The sequence below is a fragment of the Dreissena polymorpha genome, chromosome 1 (assembly GCF_020536995.1).
Source record: "Dreissena polymorpha isolate Duluth1 chromosome 1, UMN_Dpol_1.0, whole genome shotgun sequence".
Lineage (NCBI taxonomy): Eukaryota > Metazoa > Mollusca > Bivalvia > Myida > Dreissenidae > Dreissena > Dreissena polymorpha.
The window spans coordinates 25,578,962-25,596,341 of NC_068355.1; the positions used below are offsets into that span (position 1 = coordinate 25,578,962).

The following is a 17,380-nucleotide window of genomic DNA, read 5'->3' on the forward strand; positions in this document are numbered from 1 at the left end:
AATATATTAGTCATTATTTAACATGTCGTCTATTATTGTATGTACTACGCCTTTAGACAGCAACATAAACCAATTCTCATTTCAAATTCGGCTACATGCTTAATTATTTGTGAACTTTAAACACATTCAGCCAGGTATGAAGAGTATGAAATGTAACACGAGGTATGTTCCTTCTTCCTTTTTAAGAAACAAGTAAACAATTTATCACTACTAAGTATGGGGTATTTAAAACCATTCGGGTAAAGCAGTGAATACGTTTCAAGATATGACTCAACGTATTTACAACCACGGTTATTATATAAGTCAAATTTGAATTTAAAGTTACTTTAAGACAAGGAATATATCTCATTTATATCAAAGTGATGATGTTTTATTCGCAGTATACTGCAAATTAAAAAATATACAATATACATATAATGAAACAAAGCATTATTAAAACGTATTTCGTTTATATTTTTAAATAATACAAGTTTACGGTGCGAGCATTGCAACTGACTTAAAAGAAAGAAATGGCATATACGTATGTATAATGATATTTCAATGAACCGTTTCATCAAGTATCAGACCTATATTCTGTAATAAAGTTTACTCTAATAGCATAGCCTAGTTTGGTATTATCTGGTGACCCCTAGTGGATCTGTTTTGTCTGAACACACGGCACAATTACACTTTGGCATATGATTAAAGCAAAGACACTAGACGAATTAATATTTACTTACGTTAAAAATATACAAGCAAAGTCATCTATTTTAACACATTTCAGATTTGTGTTAAATTCACCACGTTTAGGTGTACAAAGACAGTTATGCAATTACTAATTATCAGATAGTGTTAAAAACACTATCTAAATAATTATTTGTGTATACTACTGAATGGGTTAAACTTTAAATGAGGACTAACATTAATAAAAAGTGTGTTATACATATTATCTTATGATAATGTTCGATTTCGAGAATGTATGTACAGTGTAAAAGCGATAAATCATATGTTTTCAAAAGCTTAACAATTTCTTTTAAAACAAATATTTTTTGAAGATTGCAATGAGACAAATGATAAAAGGATGCAACAGCAATATAATGTATTATTGCATGCACGAAAGTGTACCTGGGTGGTTTAAATGAAGCGTTGGCGGTGTTTAATTATCATGTAGTTAGTACTAGCCCTTTGGTGAACATTTCATTCAGAAATCGACAACTCAAAAAAACTTGCAAGTGCATTTAAATATACACTAGGCGTTTACCTTTTATTAACTGTGTTATATTTACCGATAGTTAGGCGATTATTCAGTTTCTTACTAAAGCTGCAGTACAATGACAATCCATTGAAGCAGTATCCCATTAAGTTTGTACCATGAGATACGAGTCTCTGGCCAACAAGTTACAAGCTAACTGGTCACGTGGTAATGTCACGGTTTGGTACACACTGCGCATTTGGTTTGTAACCAAGGAGTGTTAAGGTTGTTTAAGAGTTGTTATATAAATTCGAGCGAATTAAATAATATATCCTGTCGATCGTACTATGTAAGTACAATGATATGTTTTATTGCTGGTATTTATGATTGTTTTGGAATGCACGCAATTGAAACAGGCATATCTTTAAATAACAAGGTTGTAATTTTGATGTAGTTAAACATCAGACGTCAAATTAACAATAATTAAATTTTTTCCTACTAAGTTGCTTACTATAAATATTTTAAAAGCTAATATAGTATTAACCGTCGTATATTTTTTCCATTCCAATTGAAAGTCCGTTAAGCATATATACACTTTACAACGAATATAAACAGTTAAGCGAATCATCGCACTAATGTTATATCTCGATAATAATTGGGATCGAATGAGTTACTCACAACTGTACTCAAAGTTTTTCTTGACCAGGAGTTTCGAAAAGACATCTTTCAAAATACCTTCGATGTGACGCGTTCGGCTCTGATAACAATTGGCGATAATGACTACACAATGTAAAGCAATGAATTAATGTAAACATTTATAAATTCATAAATATATCAATTTGCTATCTTCAATGTTGAAAATATTGATGATTAAATAACGTGCATGGAATCAAAAGATTTTGATTGGCTGTTATTTCCGGAAGCACCCTGACTGGATATAATATTCGCAGGAACAATTAGATCTTCCTTAGGAAAAATTCAGAATTCATAGGAAGATATAATAGCGCGCGTGAAATGTAACGCGTATTTTGATTGGTTGTTATTTTTAGCAGAGCCCTGATTGGCTATCACATTTGTAGCAACAATTAAATCTTCCTAAAAAAGAATTCGAAAATCACAGGAATAATTAAGATGACGCGCCTAAAAAGGTCATAAGTCACAAATTCTTTCTTAGGAAGATTTACATCTTCCTAAGGAAAATTTATATCTTTATGAAGATTATTATCTTCCTTAGGAAGATTTAATTTTTACTAAGGAATAATTCGTGACTTACGACCCTTTTAGCCGCGTCATCTTAATTCTATGACGTACCATTAGGATCTTTAGTCACGAATTATTCCTCAAAATTCATAGGAAGATATAATAGCGCGCGTGAAATGTAACGCGTTTTTTGATTGGTTGTTATTTTAAGCAGAACCCTAATGGCTATAACATTTCGAAATTCACAGGAAGAATTAAGATGACGCGGCTAAAAGGGTCATAAGTCGGAAATTCATCCTTAGGAAGATTTATTTATATCTTCCTTAGAAAGATTTATTTGTTCATACGGAAGATATAAATCTTCCTAAGGAAAAATTTGTGACTTCAAATCCTCACGGTACGTCATACAGATCGGAGTTTTTTTCTCGTTTTTTCGTGTATTTATTAACATAACGTTCACATAAACGTGCTTCTCGATAAATATGTTAATTTTTTGACCCATTGAATTAAATTTGACAGTCTTTATTAACATATAATATCAACATCATCATCATCATCATCACCATCATCATCATCATCATCATCAATAGCAGCAGCAGCAGCAGCAGAAGCATTATCATCATTAGCACCACTTTCATTATCATCACCTTCATCAGCATCGTCGTCGTGGTCGTGATCGACGTCGGAGGCGTCGTCGTCGTCTTACCCATCGTCATTATCATTATCATCATTGTCGTCGTTCTTGTCGTCGTCTTTTTTCGTCATTCTCGTCCTCGTCCTCCTCCTCGTCGTCCTTCTCCTCGTCCTCCTCCTCGTCCTCCTCATCGTCCTCCTCCTCGTCCTCCTCCTCGTCCTCCTCCTCGTCCTCCTCATCGTCCTCCTCCTCGTCCTCCTCCTCTTCCTCCTCCTTGTCTTTTTCCTCGTCCTCCTCGTCGTCCTCCTCCTCGTCCTTCTCCTCCTCGTTCTCCTTCTTGTCCTCCTCCTCGTCCTTCTCTTTTTCTTCATCCTTGTTCTCCTCCTTGTCCTCCTCCTTGTCCTCCTCCTTGTCCTCCTCCTTGTCCTCCTCCTTGTCCTCCACATTGTCCTCCTTATCCACTTCCTCCTCCTTTTCGTCCTCCTCCTTCTCAGCATCATCGTCATTGTCATCGTCCTCCTCCTCATCATCATAATCATCATTATCATCATCATCATCATCGTCATCACCATCATCTTCATTATCATCAACGTTATCATCATCGCCGTCATCATCAGCATCTGTATCAGCATTGACGACGTCGTCGCTGACGTCGCCGTCGTCGCCGTCGTCATCATCATTAAAAGCATGGTCTTTAACCTCCGCCTCTAAAGTGAAATATAATAAAATATAAAAAATAAATACACATGTATAATAATGAATATATATCTATAATTAAATTAACATAAGCTTAAATAAATATCAACGACAACATTTTATATTGCTGCAGTTTATGGCATTTGCATCCACTATACAATGGTGATTTTAATCGTTGATATGTAACAAAGATGCTGCTATGATAGGCTGTAGATATGCATGAAAACAAACGGGTTTTCAGGATATTGACATTTCCCTTTATTCTTGTTAAATAAGCTATTATACATATTTACTAGCAAAAGCAGTTCCTGACAATTATAAACACCCTGTCAAATCTCCGCCAGTTTCTTTTTTTCGATAATGATACTTTATTTACCTCGTCCATGGGTATGTGCAGGTCGAGGTCATCCTGCTCCCTACCATACATGCGTTTGTGTTAGTATGCGTAAGCAATGTTCTAATCAAGTGTAAGAATATAATATCCTTATACATACATATACAGTATATCATCTAAAAATGTTAAAACATCCGCCAGTTTAACAGAACACCAGCACACTTTAACGTCGGTATGTCATACCGCAAGCTGAGGTTATTGTTATAAATTATAATAATGCTAATTTATGCACAATAAGTCACCTCTTAACGTGTTGTGCAAATTTATGCACAAAGCAATCACTCTATATATATATATGTCATTTGGTTGTCAAATACAGTTGAAATACACCTATACAGAAATAACAAATACTAAACAAACATTGTCTTCTATGGTTCGCCCTACGACATTACCCCATCCCCAGACCGGTTCAGTCTTCTTAAGAAGGGTTTGGTTGTCTGGTATGCAAGTTTTCTCGGTTCTGTAAAAACACCGCGACTATATCATAGTTTTTCAAGTAAGAGAAGTTCTAGTATTGTGGAACACTATAACACTACATTTTTCTTAAATTAGACAAGGGTATGGAATCAAGTGACTTTTTGGGGTTCCACCTTTTAACATTATTGATTTTTAAACACATAATTTCTGGATTTTAACCAAACGACCGATTTTAATGTTACCTATGGAAATGCAAAATACATAAGAATTACTTTATTTAATAGGAATGTGTTCTTGTTCGAAAAATTCCATTAATACTGCATTTATTGTACACGCTAAGTTTCATGCAACGTGACATTTTGTCACCGATGTAAGACGTATTCAAGGATATAACATTATTAAGATATCGGCACAAACTGCAAGAACACTGTCTTGTATGCATTATATATTTTTGCAAATGTATTTCAATAACTTGTGCTGTTTGCAAAAATTAAGTTCTTAACGGTTGGATTACATTATGTCCAGCCCGTGCGTAAACCCCTCAAAACCTCGTTGAATTTGCACCCTGAAGACAATCTAAGCATTGGCCGGCAACGTTTCATAACTATTGCTAACTTATTTTAATTATTATTATTTATTATTATTTATAATATTATTGTTTATTATACTTTTTACGGGAGTATCATGTAGGAATTACTTGTCAAGTAAGAATTTCTGGCTATTAGAATTAGTTTAAAACGCAATTTATGAATGTTTCACACCTTTTTAATAGAGTAAGGGAACTAACTCTAGTTTCAACGCACCTGAAAGAAGCACGCGGTTCTTTCCCCGAAATACTTAAAATTCAATATGCTCAAAAGTACAGCATCGTAAGGTTTCTGTATTGCATTTGAAATGTTCTTAAGATAAGAATTATAATCTCCCTATACAATGACATCATATAGAGACATATGAAGTGACATCAGACAGAGCCAGTGCCAGTACCTATACAGTTCCATTATCAAGTAACAGTGTCAGAAGATATAAAGTGAATTCCACAAGAGGCTGTGTTAGTACCTATACAGTGACATCCGCGAGAGGCAGCGTCAGAACCTATTTAGTAACATCCTCAAGAGATATTACCAATGTAATGACATACTCAGGAGACAGTGTCATGAACATCCTTAAGATACATTAGCATTACAAAACAAATGTTGTAACATACTTAAGAGAATATATCAGAACTTATGTAGAGAAAGTTTCAGTACAAATAAATGTTCACAAGAAAGAACAATAACAGTGGAAGCCTCAAGAGACATTGTCATAACATTTTCTGGAGGAAGATTCAAAGGTTAAAGATCATTATGTTTGGTCTGTTTAGGTGAACACAAGTTTGGTTGGCGATACCTACCTACTGTCTTTACCTTCATGCCTACAACATACTATCAAGTTTGGAAAGCAATAGTTATCTTTGTATTGTTTTTATAAAGGATTATTTTTAAGTGTTAACCATTTAGGCTTTTAAAGTCAACAATGAATTTTAAATTATTTGTTATTAAAAGCCCTATTTCTTAAGTGTTGCGGACATTTGTAAGAAATGTTGATTATGGGATGTACATGTATAACTGATTTGAAATAAGCGAAACAATTGTTGTTACTATTCTCTAAAGGAGCGTTATTTCCCTCATTGAAATGAAATGTTTACATTCGTTTTCGAATCTTGGACACATGTTTTCGAAAATTGTCATTTAATTAAACCGTTAACAAGTACCATTTAAGTGATATTTACTGCAGAAGTGTATAGAAAATCGCAATAGTAATCTATATTTAATAAAATGCATCCACGATTAAAGTATCAATTTATATTCAAAACACGACTATACAATATATTAGTCATTATTTAACATGTCGTCTATTATTGTATGTACTACGCCTTTAGACAGCAATATAAACCAATTCTCATTTCAAATTCGGCTACATGTTTAATTATTTGTGAACTTTAAACACATTCAGCCAGGTATGAAGAGTATGAAATGTAATACAAGGCATGTTCCTTCTTCCTTTTAAAGAAACACGGTAAACAATTTATCGCTACTAAGTATGGGATACTTAAAATCATTCGGGTAAAGCGGTGAATACGTTTCATGATATGACTCAACGTATTTATAACCACGGTTATTATATAAGTCAAATTTGAATTTAAAGTTACTTTAAAACAAGGAATATATCTCATTTATATGAAAGTGATGACGTTTTATTCGCAGTATACTGCAAATAAAAAATATACAATATGCATATAGTGAAACAAAGCATTATTAAAAACGTATTTCGTTTATATGTTTAAATAATACAAGTTACGGTGCGAGCATCGCAACTGACTTAAAAGAAAGAAATGGCATATACGTATGTATAATGATATTACATTGAACCGTTTCATCAAGTATCAGACCTATATTATGTTATGAAGTTAACTCCAATAGAATAGCCTAGTTTGGTATTATCTGGTGACCCCTAGTGGATCTGTTTTGTCTGATAATACGGTACGGTTACACTTTGGCATATGATTAAAGCAAAGACACTAGACGGATTAATATTTACTTACGTTAAAAATATACAAGCAAAGTCATCTATTTTAACACATTTCATATTTGTGTTAAAGTCACCACGTTTATGTGTACAAAGACAGTTATGCAATTACTGACTATCAGATAGAGTTAAAAACACTATCTAAATAATTATTTGTGTATACTACTGAATGTGTTAAAATTTAAATGAGGACTAACATTAATAAAAAGTGTGTTATAAATATCTTATGATAATGTTCGATTTCGAGAATGTATGTACAGTGTAAAAGCGATAAATGATATGTTTCAAAAAGCTTAACAATTTCGTTTAAAAACAAATATTGTGTAGATTGCAATGAGACAAATGATAAAAGGATGCAACAGCAATATAATGTATTATTGAATGAACGAAAGTGTAACTGGGTGGTTTAAATGAAGCGTTGACGGTGTTTAATTATCATGTAGTTAGTACTAGCCCTTTGGAGAACGTTTCATTTAGTAATCGACAACTCAAAAAAACTTGCAAGTGCATTTTAATATACACTAGGCGTTTACCCTTTATTTACTGTGTCATATTTACCGATAGTGAGGCGATTATTCAGTTTCTTACTGAAGCTGCAGTACAATGACAATCCATTGAAGCAGTAGCCCATTAAGTTTGTACCATGAGATACGAGTCTCTGGCCAACACGTAACAAGGTAACTGGTCACGTGGTAATGTCATGGTTTGGTGCACACTGCGCATTTGGTTTGTAACCAAGGAGTGTTAAGGTTGTTTAAGAGTTGTTATATAAATTCGAGCGAATTAAATAATATATCCTGTCGATCGCACTATGTAGTACACTGATATGTTTTATTGCTGGTATTTATGATTTTTTTGGAATGCACGCAATTGAAACAGGCATATCTTTAAATAACAAGGTTGTAATTTTGATGTAGTTAAACATCAGACGTCAAAATAACAATAATAAAATTTTTCCCACTAAGTTGCTTACTATAGATATTTTAAAAGCAAATATAGTTTTAACCGTCGTATATTTTTCCATCCCAATTGAAAGTCCGTTAAGCATATAGACACTTTACAACGAATATAAACAGTTAAGCGAATCATCGCACTAATGTTATGTCTCGATAATAATTGGGATCGAATGAGTTACTCAAACTGTACTCAAAGTTTTTCTTGACCAGGAGTTTCGAAAAGACACCTTTCAAAATACCTTCGATGTGACGTGTTCGGCTCTGATAACAATAGGCGATAATGACTACACAATGTAAAGCAATGAATTAATGTAAACATTTATAAATTCATAAATATATCAATTTGCTATCTTCATTATTGAAAATATTGATGATTAAATAACGTGCATGAAATCAAAAGATTTTGATTGGCTGTTATTTCTGGAAGCACCCTGATTGGATATAATATTCGCAGGAACAATTAGATCTTCCTTAGGAAAAAATCTGAATTCATAGGAAGATATAATAGCGCGCGTGAAATGTAACGCGTATTTTGATTGGTTGTTATTTTTTGCAGAGCCCTGATTGGCTATAACATTTGTAGCAACAATGAAATTTTCCTAAGGAAGAATTCGAAAATCGCAGGAAGAATTAAGATTACGCGCCTTAAAAGGTCATAGGTCACGAATTCTTTCTTAGGAAAAAATACATCTTCCTAAGGAAGGTTTTTTATCTTTATGAAGATTATTATCTTTCTGAGGAAGATTTAATTTTTACTATGGAATAATTCGTGACTTATGACCCTTTTAGCCGCGTCATCTTAATTATATGACGTACCATTAGGATCTATAGTCACGAATTATTCCACAAAATTCATAGGAAGATATAATAGTGAAATGTAACGCGTTTTTTGATTGGTAATTATTTTAAGCAGAACCCTAATTGGCTATAACATTTGTCGAAATTTACAGGAAGAATTAAGATGACGCGGCTAAAAGGGTCATAATTCGAAAATTATTCCTTAGGTAGATTTATTTATATCTTCCTTAGAAAGATTTATTTGTTCATACGGAAGATACATATCGGGGTTTTTCTGTCGTTTTTCGTGTATTTATTAATATAACACATAAACGTGCTTCTCGATAAATATCATCATCATCATCATCATCATCATCATCATCATCATCATCATCATCATCATCATCATCATCATCATCATCATCATCATCATCATCATCATCATCATCATCGTCATCATTATCATCATCATCATCATCATCATCATCATCATCATCATCATCATCATCATCATCATCATCATCATCATCATCATCATCATCATCATCATCATCATTACCATCATCATCATCATCATCATCATCATCATCATCATCATCATCATCATCATCATCATCATCATCATCATCATCATCATCATCATCATCATCATCATCATCATCATCATCATCATCATCATCATCATCATCATCATCATCATCATCATCATCATCATCATCATCATCATCATCATCATCATCATCATCATCATCATCATCATCATCATCATCATCATCATCATCATCATCATCATCATCATCATCATCATCATTATCATCATCATCATCATCATCATCATCATCATCATCATCATCATCATCATCATCATCATCATCATCATCATCATCATCATCATCATCATCATCGTAATCATCATCACCATCATCATCATCATCAACAGCAGCAGCAGCAGCAGCAGAAGCATCATCATCAGCAGCAGCATTTTCATTATCATCACCTTCATCAGCATCGTCGTCGTGGTCGTGATCTGCGTCTGAGGCGTCGTTGTCGTCGTTCACTACGTCATTTTCATTATCATCATTGTCGTCGTTCTTGTCGTTGTCTTTTTCGTCGTTCTCGTCCTCGTCCTCCTCCTCGTCCTCCTCCTCGTCCTCCTTCTCGTCCTCCTCCTCGTCCTCCTCCTCCTCCTCCTCGTCCTCCTCCTCGTCCTCCTCCTCGTCGTCCTCCTCGTCCTCCTCCTCGTCCTCCTCCTCCTCCGCCTCGTCCTCCTCCTCGTCCTCCTCCTCGTCCTCCTCCTCGTCCTTCTCCTCGTCCTCCTCCTCCTCGTCCTCCTTCTCGTACTCCTCCTCGTCCTCCTTCTCGTCCTCATCCTCTTCCTCCTCTTTGTCCTGCTCCATGTCCTCAACATTGTCCTCCTTATCTACTTCCTCCTCCTTTTCGTCCTCCTCCTTTTTAGCATCATCGTCATTGTCATCGTCCTCCTCCTCATCATCATAATCATCATTATCATCATCATCATCATCGTCATCACCATCATCATCATTATCATCAATGCTATCATCATCGCCGTCATCATCAGCATCTGTATCAGCATTGTCGACGTCGTCGCTGACGTCGCCGTCGTCGCCGTCGTCATCATCATTAATAGCATGGTCTTCAACATTCTCCTCTTCATAAGTCAAATCATCATTATTATCATCATCATCCTCCTCATCATCCTCCTCATCATCATAAATATCATCTTATTATTATTATTATTATTATTAATATTATTATCATCCTGTTTCATCAGCATCATCATCATTATCGTCGTTGTCGTCGTCGTCATCATCATTGTTATGATCGTCATCATCGTTATCATCTTTGACATCGCCGTTATTATCAACAATGTCATGAGCAACAACTGAAACATCAACGACGATAAAAATAAAATCCCATATATCATTTTTCACGTACTGCATAACATCATCTATTTTTATATAAAGTTATAATGTTTCATACTACAGACACTATACAACGCATGTAAATGATACTGTTAAATTGCAACAGCAATGACAACAATAACCATGAACAACTTCAACAACCGTAAAAGCTTTCACTCAGCTCATTTTTGCAGTGAATTCGGATGACTCTCCTTTTTATTATGACTTATATCAAAACTTACTGTTTAAAAGAATTTTCTACTTAAATTGGTGAATATAAATAAATATACCATTAATTTGCATGCCCCCATGAGGTCTCACAATATATTGGCATACCGTACACTATCTTGTAACATAATCGTTTAAATCAGCTGACTAATACGTGGCATTGCAAGATTTCAATAATGAGTAATCAACACAATTTACTTTATGTATTTTTTTTTTGTTTATCCATATTGTCACTTATATTTTAGGGAAAAATAAGTTGTGTCAATTTTTATTTTTTATTTTACTAATGGTTCAAACAATTCAAATATAAACTGCTTGTACTATATTCCGAAGTTAAAGATTCCGGACAATAAAAATATTGTTTTTCGTGTACGAAAATTTAGATACGAATATTATTTATAAATACAAGTGTCAGAAACTGTTTTATTACTTAACCCGGTTGTAAAAATATATTATCGAAGGGTCACCAGATAATCGAAAACAGGGCCAAAATTTGATAACTTAGAGCTGTATAATTGACTGCCCGAAAAGTAAGAGTCTTTAATAATGGACAAACATCCGTATGTCCTACTAAAATTTAGGATCACGAACAATAATTATTTTGGCTAAAAAGGAAATGTCCGAAAATTTAGAATGTCCGACAATTAAGAGAAATTACGGTAGTGTTTATGGTGTTCAATACACACATATACAACATACATGAACGTGACAATTTGTTCATAACAACATAATGCAATAATGATCAGTTTTAAAATGCCCTAGAGTTCAAGTAAACCGAATGTCTTATTTACTGAATTTATTAGATTTTAGCAGGGTAATTGTTGTCAATTTAAATTTTCACACGCTCCTCTTAATTGGGTCGAAACCGTGACAAATACTTTTTTTGCGGTGATAGTTGACATTTCTTTTGTTATAAAATGCAAGACTATGTCAATTATATATTCTATATTCAAACTTTATTATTGTATCAGTCGTATAAATACATACATATTTATACATACCGGTACACATATAACAATATTCACATAAAACATGCATACGACCATTCTATAGAAGAATTTTAAGAGACATACTTATTAAATATTATATCACGTAGGCAACCATCGCTAATCGTTAATTAAAAACTGTTTTTTATTTCAGGAGTATGCGTGTATAATATTGAGTTTATAATATGGAACTTATTTCAGGCAATCTCATTTTAATATATGTCTCGCTTTTATAAAGGAGGTCGTTAATCGTGGCTACTAGACTCGTTCATGCACTATTTGATGTAAGACACGGATAAATGTGTATACTACATATAATCCGCCTCGAGCGACTGGTAAAGTCATCAAAATGTCTATTTGGGAACAAACGACGATTGCATTGTTTTAATCATGTAAAAATAAATATACACAATCTTAGCTCAAATTTACTTTTCAATGTAATTAAGTACGAATGTAAGTAAAATTGACTTTAAATACTAATATATAATATTATAGTGCCGCTCTTAAGACGATTTTGTATGATTACTTTCATATACAACTAGTATTTGCGTTCGATTTCCAAGTTTGATTTTTAGAAAAGTGACGCCGCACGCTATTCTTCAAAAACTGCTGATATTTGGTAAACACGCATTATCCCATTTTCAACGCGACATTGACGGTATAACACCTTATGAAATATACTAGTCTGTATTCAACACTGTGGGATATACCTGTCGCGTGCACGGACTATTTTTTACTTTACCACTGAATGATTTTTCATAAGAAATAAAGTCGAGAAAAATTTAGCTTCAAAATTATACGACCTTCAACCTTTAAATCTAGTCATATGACATAATTTTTCGCCATCCGTATAATGATAAATCAGCTGAAAATGACACTTGTTGCGTCATTTTCCCCCCAAAAAATTTGACGATTTATTATAAACGCAACTTATTTCACATGTACATGTACTGTGTATCGACATATTTGAATTGTCAATTTATCACATTTTCCTTATTTCGTGTAATGTGCATTGCATATACTTTTGAGATTTAAGAATGTACAACAAGCCATACAAATATCGCACAATTTATAAATATTTGTTTTCAGATTAAATTAACGTTAGGCATAGAGCTGTGTAAATATAAGATAGTAAAAATAGCACCACACTGGATTTCGGAACGTCCCATTTTGTACACGGGTATTTTCCACTCATTTATTTGTTGTGTAATGGATTGTTTTCATTCTTTGTTTATTTATATATTAAATTTGTAAAATAAGCGCATTTACCATAGACAAATAAACAAGTTTGCAAGTTTAAACATAATTATGCTATCCCTAATAAATTATAATCATTCAAGCAAAATTGTGTTGGTGTCATTCTTATCGCGTGCGCACGTCAAAGATATCGCCTTTGCACGTCATAGCTATCGCGTGCACACGTAATAGCGATCCAGTTCGCTCTGTATAGCTAGCGCGTGCGAACGTCATAGCAATCGCGTGCGCACCTCATATATATCGTGTGCGTACGTCATAGCTATTGCATGCACCGTAATAGATATAGCGCGAGAACGTCATCGCTTTAGACTGCGTTCTTAGTTGCTACCGCGTATACAAGTATAGAGTCCGCTAAATAAAATAGGTCATATGTCACGTTTATGCAACAGTATTTACCGGTAATGCCAGTTTGCTGTGATTTTTTCTATACCGTTTACCGCATTTTCTAAACCATAGCTATATTCACACAAACAGAAACAGGTGTTTCAAGAAATCATGTCAATCCTATCAATTGTATTGACTAGATGGTAGTGTATTACAATTGTTAATACAATATTAATAGCCTAAGTCATAGGGGCTGCATGATGCGAAAATGAGTCTTATGTCATCTACACCCAGCATAGAGTAGCTCCAGCCCATCCGGCGCATCCGCACGGTATGGTCAGGAACTACCACGTCCGCTCATGAGACCAGAAAACATTGCGTGACTTAAAAGCGCACAGCGTAGCTCCTGAATAAACTGAACAAGCTAGAATAGAGCTACGCTCGACGTATATAACATGAAACACATGTTCGCATGACGCGGGTCATTGCAGCTTAATAATGTGCTTAATTATTTTTTTAATGATATATAAATTAGTATTTTACACATGATAACTGCAGAGCTGTTGTACTTTGCCAATATTATTAATGACAGAATTTACTTCAAGGTTATTTATTTGCGTGGTGTACAGAATGACGGCGTTGTCTATACAACTGCGATGCATTGATATTAGTATACCGCTCAACTACTCACCATTCGGTCATAACCAGCGGCGGAAAGAAGAAGAAGTAAGTATGGACGAAGAAGAAAAGCAAAAAAACAAAAAAACATAAGAAGAAGAAAAAAAAGACGAAGAAGAAGAGGGAAGAAGAAGAAGAAGAAGAAGAAGAAGAAAAGAAGAAGAGGAAGAAGAATGAAGAAGAAGAGAAGAAGAAGAAATAGGAGAGGGAAGAGGATAGAAGGGAAGAAGAAGAAAAGAAGAACACAAAGAAATAGAAGAAGAAGAAGAATAATAATAATAATACCTAATAATATTAATAATACTAAAATTAATAATAATATAATAATAATAATAATAATAATTATTATTATTATTAGTATTATTAATAATAATGATAATATTATTATTATTAATATTATTATTATAACAATAACAATATGAAAATAAAAATAAAAATAATAATAAAAATAAATAAATAAAAATGATAACTCTATTTCACGAAGATAACACGTTAGAAAATAACATTTCTTTTTTACAATGTGGTCTTCAAAAAAAAGTATATATATATATATATATATATATATATATATATATATATATATATATATATATATATATATATATATATATATATATATAAGCTTAGAACAATTGTGTTCGTGCCGAGCCTGATATATTACAAAAATATCAGGCAGAGACTTGTTTTTCTGTCTATCATACCACTACGTCCTCGATTTAAAGGAAATCATGAAAAAATCGCTAAAAAGCTGCACTTTTAGCGGGAAAAAAAATGTCTTTTGTCGTTTGAAGTGTTAATAATGACGCCCTGAGCACGCGCGCTTTATATTTGTAAAAAAAAATGATTTGCTGATTGTGTTGCATTTTGTGTTTAAAATATATTACATTTTGGTATCAAATTGTTTGTTTTCTTGAATCTAATTTTACTAAAAATGATTATTGCATAGCTGATTCTGAATAATTTGACCATCCTCCACACATGACTGATATAAGAACTTCCCGTTGATCATGATATAAAAATATGTCAGGCAACGTTAGATCAGGCATATATCAATACGGTGGTATGATAAATACATATTACTCAACAATGTCTAGCATATATCAAAGAGCCTTAAAATAATAACAAAAAGAAACATAACTATAATAATAATAATAATAATAATAATTATCATTATAATAACAAGCAAATTCGTAGAATTGATATCCCCCGCAACATATGCTTTGTTTGAGGATGGGTGCATATCGGACGGATGAACATACTGACAGATGGACGGACGGAGGACAATAACTCAAAACTCAGATGGTGTACAATGACATTTGGCGTGCATCATCCTCTTATGCATATATATACTCATACCAAGTTTCAATGAAATCCGCCAAAGCACTTCCAAGATATGGCTCCGGACACAAAAGTGCCTATAGTAAAAAGCATTTTTTCAAGATACAAAGGGCCATAACTCTGTCTTTAACAGATGGTGTACAATGCAATTTGGCGTGCATCATCCTCTTATGCATATATATACTCATACCAAGTTTCAATGAAATCCGCCAAAGCACTTCCAAGATATGGCTACGGACACAAAAGTGCCTATAGTAAAAAGCATTTTTTCAAGATACAAAGGAACATAACTCTGTTTTTAACAGATGGTATACAATGCCATTTGGCGTGCATCATCCTCTTATGCATATATATACTCATACCAAGTTTCAATGAAATCCGCCAAAGCACTTCCAAGATATGGCTCCGGACACAAAAGTGCCTATAGTAAAAAGCATTTTTTCAAGATACATAGGGCCATAACTCTGTTTTTAACAGATGGTGTACAATGCCATTTGGCGTGCATCATCCTCTTATGCATATATATACTCTTATTATACCTCACTTTTATTCACAATGCTAAACTCCCAAAGGCCATCGTGACATAGAAATACAGTCAGACCCAGCGGGAATAAATTTACCGTCCAAAAAATACTATCTCCCGCTACCTTGGTAATCACGTGCCACCAGCGGGAAAAACTACTGTCCAAAAAATACTGTATCCCGCTGCCATAGCAACCACGTGCGAAATGTTCGAAAAATATACTGTCCCATTTGCGCATGCGCAGTACGCAGTTTTGCATATCCGTTTTATTTGGATAATTTATTTATCGATTGCAGCTGAAACTGTGCTGAACAATAGATAAATGCCATTATTTTAGCATTGACTGGAGTCATAAAAAAATGAATTTAGTATAAACGTTTTCCGATTTTGGACGACGAATTTAAGGACGCACAGAACGTGTTTTTAATATTCTGTTATGGGTATGTCGTGTGTGATCCGATGCATCAATGGCGCCTATGTTAAAATCATTTCTTCGAGAACAGGGAACGACAAAAGTAAAAACAAAAAGCAAAACGCGTTCGAAATAGTATCTTACCTTTAAAATCCATAAATAATCCATTTAAGTCAATGATTGACGATTGTACATCAAGGGTCTTTAATAATTAGTTTAGCATAATTAAATTAAGACCCTTATGCCATCCTATTACAGTATTACTATATTCAAATGAGTTTATGAACACGATAAACTTTCTTCTTCGTCACACGCTACATCATGTACTCTACATTCATTTTTGCTGTTCAAATGAACCGGAGCAGTTTATGAAATAATAGCCGTTTGTAAACTCGGTTGCATTTGCAGATTTCTGCATACAAACATATGTTTTAACTTGCACAATGTTTTATTTGTCTATAGTTAATGCTCTTCTTGTACACGAAAATAATTTAATATATAAATACACAAAGAATGGAAAACATTCCATTACACAACGGATAAGTTAGTGGATGATACCCGTGTACAAAATGGCACATTCCGAATTCAAGTGTGGTGCTATTTTTACCATCTTATACTTTACACATCTCTATGCCGGTGGTTAAATTCAACTTTTCGCGGTGAGGTTACGTAGCGGTATATCGTGTTTATACAATCGAGTTTCTTTGAAGGTTATTAAACCTGAATAATTGCAAACTTACCAAGTTTTGAATGTTACTGAGCGGTAACTTTAACCAGCGTTTATACAATTGGGTGCTGAACCACTCAATATATTAATTGTTGTTCATTGCTGAAATTAAATGCAATAATTGAATATTAAAATTGTTTATGATTCATATAAATTGCTCCTGTTTGAATAGTTT

General features: G+C 33.6%; 1 protein-coding gene across 1 annotated transcript in view; it reads right to left on the minus strand.

Moving 5' to 3' along the window:
- Positions 1-3,098: 3,098 nt before the first annotated feature.
- Positions 3,099-17,380, minus strand: part of LOC127854172 (glutamic acid-rich protein-like) — a 26,096-nt gene continuing 11,814 nt past the window's right edge. Inside the window, exons 2-5 of the mRNA XM_052389480.1 lie at positions 10,070-10,258; positions 9,808-10,030; positions 3,597-3,712; positions 3,099-3,521 (exon numbers count right to left, since the gene is read on the minus strand). Of these exons, the coding sequence (XP_052245440.1) occupies positions 3,099-3,521; positions 3,597-3,712; positions 9,808-10,030; positions 10,070-10,258 (951 nt within the window). The remainder of the gene's footprint in view (positions 3,522-3,596; positions 3,713-9,807; positions 10,031-10,069; positions 10,259-17,380) is intronic.